General features: G+C 43.9%; 1 protein-coding gene across 1 annotated transcript; it reads right to left on the bottom strand.

The window, feature by feature from the left end:
• Nucleotides 1–4,139: 4,139 nt before the first annotated feature.
• LOC146009029 (D(1C) dopamine receptor-like) lies at nucleotides 4,140–6,772 on the bottom strand. The gene has a single exon (XM_083149015.1). It carries the CDS (start codon nucleotides 5,989–5,991, stop codon nucleotides 4,594–4,596), a length of 1,398 nt encoding a protein of 465 aa, XP_083005141.1. The 5' UTR covers nucleotides 5,992–6,772; the 3' UTR covers nucleotides 4,140–4,593.
• Nucleotides 6,773–8,357: the final 1,585 nt, after the last annotated feature.

The raw sequence follows: 8,357 nt of genomic DNA, 5'->3' as shown, positions 1-8,357 counted from the left end.
TACAAAACCTATGTTTGTATTAGAGTGAACACGTTGACACATGTCGACTTGTGTAGATTGAGTGTGCTACTGTGTAAAGTCTATGAAAGCACGTAGTGAATGTGTATAACTGTTTAACAAATACCTACCTTAGCATATATAAGCAGGTCTTAAAAAGATTCTTACCTTAAATTAAACAAACCTTTAAATGTAGAGAAGTATAGAAAGATAAGCTTCCAATGTGTTTGAGTGCTGTGTGTGGCTTGCAGGTAGTGAAATCATGGTTTGGACTTAATAGACTGCAGCATTGCTTATTACATTCAGGTGTATGTGTTTGAGTAGTAATCAGCGTAAATTAGCAAACCCAGGCGCACGCTGGCATGCGGTATCTGTAGGGGTGGTCTGAGCTGGCGGTTGGCGGGCGCCTATTTTGTGTCCGAAATGATCGGTGCTTTAGGCGATCGTGCGGTAGTAGCACCGTTCATTTTTGGTGCACACCCCCATGTACGCCCATATTTACGCCCATTTTCCCTCATTATTTCTGCCGCTCCCCTCATCACGCCCCTATGCCGCCCCCAATGCCCGTACTCTCGCGTACAGGTTTTTTCGCACGTAGAGACCCGTCCGTAAGCGTTGTGGAGTGTTTGCGCCTGCGCATTGGCGATTGTACGCATGCGCAGATCATGAAAAACCCCGGAACGTACGCGTACGGCCCGGCCGCACCAACCAGAATAAGGCCCATAGTTACATAGTAGGTAAGGCTGAAAAAAGACTTGCGTCCATCTAGTTCAACCTGGTATAGATATCCATTGCTGATTTGGTAGGTTCTGGTATTTTACAGACAGATTATATTTCTTATTTGTACCCATGGATGTTTTTCTCCAGTAAATGTTTGTCCAACTTTGCCTTGAACGCATTTAATGAGCCAGCCGTTACCACCTCTCTGGGAATGTGATTGTACATGTTCTACTTGGCAGTAGTGGCTATAGCCATTTTGAAATCATTGTTATTTTGTTTTCCATACAAAGTTTCTGTGAGGACTTTAAATGAGGGTGGGGGGGCTCTGTTAAAAATATGCATATAAGCAGTGTTCTGAGAAGCAGGAACTCACTGATTAGCGGGCAATTATTAATAACCCAGCTGGTATAGTGGAAGCGGGTTATCCTCTGAGGTTGCTTGTGATGAATGAGGCTCTCGTCACGTAGAAAGGTCTGGCTATTTATTTTACTGCTGTCAAATAAAAATCGACTTGTGGAAGAAAATCAATATGTTTTATTACCAGAGAACAGAGATTAAAAAATATATACTGATAGAACCATAGACTGTGTTCCCAATTAATTGCGATGGACTTCTGTCCTGCGGGAATTTTAGTTTATGTGCTGATTATCAATATCGTCCAACGTGTCTTTTCATTTAAATTAGTTACATCATTAATAAACTTGTTGCTACAATAGAAGACAGAACTCATGAAGACAGAGAGAATTTGTGGGTAGAAATCATCTGTGCACACTAAGGAGACAGACAGACATAGCTAGCTCCTAAATGGGAAAATGAATGCAAGTTAATATAAACCCTTATATAAATGCTAACATAACACTTATATTTTATATATTGGGAGTAAGGAGCATCAGTTATGCCTAAAGCATCGCCCTCCTTACAGCTAGGAGAAACTGCTCAGTGTAGGCTTTTTAAATAGAAATAGTCATAACATGTCATTGATTTTCCTGTCAATAAAAAAAAAAAAATAATAATAATTATAATGAGTTTGTCCTCACACTAGTGGTCCTGAGCATGGAGCCCAGACAGTTATGCTGTTTTAAGGAGGGGGGGGATGTATTTGCAGGGCCAGTGCCACCACTAGGCAGTTCTAGGCATTTGCCTGGGGCGCCGGACACTGGATCGCGGCCACTTGGGAGCAGCCCCCTCCCGGATCAAGATGAGCATCTCCCTCTCAACCCCCCCCCCCCCCCCCATGGAGCGACGCTGCTGCCATCACCGCATCTCCCGCCGCCAAACCCCCCTGTGGAGAGCCTCTGTGGCCATCACCGAATCTCCCGTCGCCAACCCAGTCGTCGACCCCCACCTGGAGAGCTGCACCGGACTGGCAACAGTTCCATCACTGTATTTTTTTAACAAATGCAGGTCGAGTATTCCTTATCCAAAATGCTTGGTCCCCCAACATCCACGGCGGCCATCAGGATCATCTTCAGAGGTATCCCTGGTCCCCAGGATGCTTGCAAGGGTGCGACGGTGACATCGTGGATGCTGTGGATGTCGGGGGACCGCCGGGGGACCAGTTGAATATGAAAAATGGTGGGGGGGGGGGGCAAAAAAATCTGAAATGTCCTGAAAACCAACGATTTTCGCAACTGTTCAAATTTCAGATATACAGGTAACGGATACTCAACCTGTATCCTTAAAGTACATTTGTATTCAGATACTTTCTTCCATTTTATTTGTTCTGTAAAAATGTTTATTTGTTTTTCATTCAACTTTGGAAATGGGATTTTAATTTTTGTCATGCAAATTCTCTCTAACATGTAAAAGTTAGGTAACATATAGACCCCCATCTGTAAATATGGAATGTCAGATATTAACAAAGATTTATGTATGACAGTATCTCAAAGAATGATCTGTATGTGTTTTGCAGTTGTTTACATTAACACATTTTATCTCAGTCTATACGGCATTGATTAATACTGGATCATTGGTTCGGAGTCCAATCTTATTGTTAAATTCATTGATGATACTACGCTAGTAGGTTTGATTCAAAATGGAGAGGGGGACACCCATAGAACAGAGGTGCAGCAACTTTTTTTTTGCTCAGCTCAACAGAAACTCAACAGCCGGAATTCAATGTACTGGCCGTTGAGTGTTGGAAAGTGGGCATGTCAGCGAAAATGTCTGCGGCTTGTCGACAAATGTCCGTGAATTCGACAATCTGTGTCCGTTTCTGACCAAACAAATCCAACTTATTTTAAAGTCGGTTCTGTTTTGTCAGAATTAGAGGGGTAAAACAAAAGCTACTGTAACAAGATAATCTCTGACCCTAGTCATCCATGCTATTCACTCTTTTCCCTGTTTTAAGAAACGTTATAGGTGTCTAAGATGCCGTTCTAACTGGTTGCTGAATAGTTTATTTCCCTCTGTTATTTTAAGTCAGAATTTTTTACATCATTGTGTGATTTGTGAGTATTTGCTATGTTTTACTTATGCATTTTGTACTGTTTATGGTGACAATACATTATTTGATTAAGTAATTAACTAAATAAAGACGAGTGAGGCTAGAGTCTGGTTTGCCACAACCCAACATACCCCTGTACTAACAAGAAATGTATTCATGTCCTGTTGTAGGTGGAAATGTTCCTTATATACAAAACACTATACAGTATATACATATGCATATATATATATATATATATATATATATATATATTGGCGTCTTAGCTGATGTGTTATTGTCTTTATTGCTGAGTGCCGCCACCAAGGACATATATATATATATATATATATATATATATATATATATATATGTAAGCTGTTTTGATAAAAGCCTGAGGGCTGAAACGTCAACTTAACCATTGTCTGGCTATGAGTTGTTTGTTATTGAACCAGTCCCGAGTGACGCAGTCTTCTCCTAATATATATATATATATATATATATATATATATATATATATATATATATATATATATTCCATGTACAAGGATCACACTTTCCACTAATAATCCAGCAGCTGCCAGGGTGTCTGCTCAGGAACTCCAGATTACTCTGATAGTCCAATATAGCTTGCAGAAAAAAATGAGGACACTCACCGGACTTTCAATTTGGATGTCTTTTTAATCCATCTCAATCCATCAAATTATAAAGTGCAATGTGCATGACAGTGGGCCACTGTCATGCACATTGCACTTTATACTTTGATGGATTGAGATGGATTAAAAAGACATCCAAATTGAAAGTCCGGTGAGTGTCCTCATTTTGTTCTGCAAGCTATATATATATATATTAAAAATGTAATAAACGCCACTAAAAAACCCCAAAATACCAGAAGCTAGCAAGCATTATATGACACGGGCTAGCATTCAGCAGTGCTGATTTCACTGTGGTTTTGTAGCTAAAGCTTTTGTTAAAATAAAAAAAGATGACAAACTAAAGCTTTCATAAAGGAGTTTAATGTAAAGCGATTTTGCAGAAATATTGGAGTGTTTGGATTAGTTTTATGATCTAATACTTCCACTTATATGACCAGATGATGTGCTGAACACATCCCACCCACTGAGACAATTCTGTGCTTCCCTTCATTTAAACCTCAGCAGATTGAGACCTACTGTACAGTAAAATAATTATCACCACATTTGACACAACAGTGGAAACCTAGAGACAGATGCACTGGCAGCCCCTGAGAGACAGAAGTAGTACAGAGTGGTTATTGGCATTCCTGCTGTTCTCTTATATGATAACTCTCAGCCTGGTGTCCATTGCATTCCTGCTACATAATGGATTCAATTATTTATGTATCGTTTTGTATGTGGGAAACTTGTGCAGTGAATAAAGCTACTTGGTAAAGACAGACGTTACATGTTGTGATAGCTGCAGTTAATGTTGTAGTCTCAGTAACGCTTTGTGTTGTACTGTCTATCTGCATCAGTTACTGGGAGTGGGTGACAATCCAGAGGTCCAGCAGAGGTAAATGGAGTGATGGTCTCCAATGATATCTCAGCCTCACACTCAAACTGGACACTAGCAGGCAAGAGCAAGACCTTGTGGTCCCTGGTCCCGTTGGAATTCGATATAACTGAGACTTTATCAAAACAGTGTCCATCCAGGTCTTCCTGATCCTGGGTAACCACGTTTGGGAGCTGGGGGCTGTTGAAGGTCATGGGGATGTCCTTCTGAAATGTAGTGTCGTGGTGGTAAGACACCAGCTCGTTGCTGAAGTTCACAGCTTCAACGTTGGTGCTGGAAAAGAATTTATTACATCCCAATATAGTAGTGAAGGCTTTCCTAAAGTCAGCATTAAAGGCATAAATGACAGGGTTCAGGGATGAGTTGGCCCATCCAAACCACACAAAAATGCTGAAGGTGGTCTCACTAACACATGGGGGCTCGTGGTCTTCCTGCCCTGGAAGGCCAATGTGACAGAAAGGGACCATGCAGTTCAGAACAAAGAAAGGCAGCCAGCAGAAGACAAATACCCCCATAATGATGGACAAGGTCTTCAGAACCTTAGTTTCCTTCCTGAAGGATGTCTTCAAGGAGTTCTCATGAGGGCAGTCAGGGTGGCAGCTCTGAGCGTGCTCCACAGCCCTTTCCAGAGAGGAGATCCTCCTGATTTGGGTCTGAGCTATCCTGTAGATCCTTGTGTATGTCCCAATCATGATGACAACCGGTATGTAGAAGCTGATGAGAGAGGAGGATATGGCATAGGTCCTGTTGAGACTGGAGTCACAGTTCTCTGTCTGGTTGGTGGAGTTGCCATCTCCCCAGGTCCCCTGGGACTTATGCCAGCTGAGCTGTACAGGGATGAAGGATATCAGGATGGACAAAGTCCAGGCTACACCGATCATTATGAAGGCCACCCTCTGGGTCATCTTCCTCTCGTACCTGAAGGGGCTGGCGATAGCCCAGTAGCGGTCCAGGCTGATAATGCACAGGTTGAGGATGGAAGCTGTGGAGCACATAATGTCAAAGGCTATCCAGGTGTCGCAGAAGCTCCCGAAGAGCCAGTAGCCGGCCACCTCGGTCACCGCCTTCCATGGCATCACCAGCAGGGCCACGAACAGGTCAGACACCGCCAAGGAGATGACGAAGAAGTTGGTCACCTTGGACCTAAGGTGGCGGAACTTGATGACCGCCAGGCAGACCAGCGTGTTCCCCAGCAGTGTGGACAGGATGAGCAGCGACAGCAGCAAGCCGGTCAGCGCTCGCAGGCTCCTGTCCCTGGCCGCATCTACCGCGTCTGCGTTCAGCACGTGGATTGTGACATTGTAGGGTGAGAGGTTTTCCATGAGGCGCACACCAGGCTGATGTCCTCCTTCCCCGCAGGCAGCCCGGGAAGTGCAGCCAGGATGCTGGGAGCGGGACCTCTTCTCCTACATCGCTGCTGCTGCTGGTGCTGATGCTGGTGCTGATGCTGCTACAAGCACCAGAAGATGATGAAGTCTCCAGTAGCAAGAATAATTATTTATGAAGAAGGAACGTCAGTAAGAAAGTCTGTGCTGTCCCCGCATCCCTGCACTGTACACGCAAGCAGGAACGCAGCCCCCCTTAATGCATTAACGCAGGCAGCAGAGAACCTGCTCAAGGACAGGGACGAAAATGATGTTAGTCATTGTATCCGTCTTTAAAGGAAACCCAGGACTCTGGACAAGTGTTCAGCCGGCTGCGCATCTGTCGGTGCAGAAAGTGAGAGAGCTGCTGCAGACGTGCTGTGTATGTGTATCCATATACTCCTATTTATCATAGTGAGAAGAGAATACTCCATAGCGCTCCATCCCCAGCCTCACGCATGCTGGGATGCATATGGATGTATGCAGGTTGGCTCATCCCCATCACAGTCCCATACTGTATCCCTGCTGCTGAGATGCTCAGGATTGGTCTGATGTGAAGCAGCCTTCAGTAGGACAGGAGGCATTTCTGTGCTTGTCTGCTGAATGCACCTTGGTTACTCTCTTCACATCCAGCTAACATTTCCATTCTGACAGTGTCTTCACTAGGCTCATCTGTAGTCACCCCCTTACCAGCCTCTCCGTATACAGCAGGATTGCCTACCTGACCCTCTCCTTCAGGGAGAAAATGCTCTGTTCCTGGGCTTCCGTGGTAATGTATGATTGCCATCACCTGTGGTGACACCTTTCTTATCAATTACCTAGCTCCCCACAGGTGATGGCAATCATACATTACCAGGGAAGTCCAGGAACAGAGCATTTTCTCTCTCATGGAGAGGGTCAGGTAGGCAACCCTGGTATACAGTAGTATGTATGTACAAAATCAGAAGGAGAGAGTAGCTTTAAAAATAGCTGTAAAGAATAAACTACACATTTCCTCATCAGTAATTCCAAATAATTATAAATAGCAGCATCAGGCATGCTGTGGAACTACAAGTCCCAGCATGCCATGCCAGCCATAGCCTGTAGGTGTGCAGCATCTGGAGAGCCACAGGTCTGTCTCCAATAGTAACTGAGCTGCTGTGACCCCCCTCCTCTGCATTTCTACTTCAAAAATGAGAAATTGCCTTCCATCAGACAGCCCTATAGTGTGTATAAGATGTGCACAGTGTGCTGCCCTACTTCCAGTTCATGCAGTTTTACTGTCCGGTTTAATCTATTCCCAGCTGTCTCCATCAAAGCCTTGTGACAGTATTTATTGTAGTGCTGAGCTGGTGCATTTCCCTCAGTTATTACAGAGTTTCTGCTGCATTCAATTTAGTTCAAACAGTTCAGAAGTTCCCGAAAAGTTTAATGTGAAAAACAAGGTTTATGGTGGTAGGAAGAGTGTTATGTGTCGGAAGATTAGAGATAAATCATTTCACAGGAAGACTAGGAGGAGATCTCAGTGGATTTTGGACAGTCAATTAGAAGTGGTGGTGGGAGGTAGAGGTATATGGTTTACAAACATCTACTGAAAGGTGAAATGCTAATGAACTGAGGGGTAGATATATGAAGCAGTGATAAGGGAGGAGAAGTGATAAAGTGTCTGGTACTTTATCCCTGGCCAATCAGCTCCTGACTGTCCCTTTTTTAAACCCAGCCGGTAACTTAACAGCCAGAAGCTGATTGGCCGCTGATAAAGTACCAGGCACTTTATCACTTCTCTGTCATCACTGCTTCATACAACTACCTCTAAATATGGTGGTGACTGCACATAGGGGCCGATTCACCCAGGCATGCCCATAAAAATGCTGGGCCTACCCCTATGCAGGAGTCGGGGCTGCCATCAGGAATTTTGGGGCCTGGGACTCATTTCCAGTCCAACCCCACTCACTCCTGCTAACATTGGGGTTGTCCCATCTGAAGCACAGATGAAGCAGAGGTGAAACTACCATTGGTACAACAAGTGCATTGCACCAGGCTACTTTCAACCAGGGAGGCCACCATGTATGTGTGTGTATATATGTATTATACACAGTGTGCGTGTATATATATATATATATATATATATATATATATATACACTTAACATCGGCACTCACCTTTCCTAGTTTTGGGGTGCCCTATGGCTTGTGACCACATTGTTTAAACAGACATTGTAGGGGCTCTGCACACACTAAATTAACTGATAATAAATAGTGGAGATTTGGTTCATGAATTGATCAATGCATTTAAGCCTGCAGCCCCCTTCAAGGGACCCCACTGTTCTGCAGGTCCTGACACTA

The sequence above is a fragment of the Crinia signifera genome, chromosome 6, assembly GCF_055691185.1.
Source record: "Crinia signifera chromosome 6, ASM5569118v1, whole genome shotgun sequence".
Taxonomy (NCBI): domain Eukaryota; kingdom Metazoa; phylum Chordata; class Amphibia; order Anura; family Myobatrachidae; genus Crinia; species Crinia signifera.
This window is presented reverse-complemented; position numbering and strand designations above follow the sequence as displayed.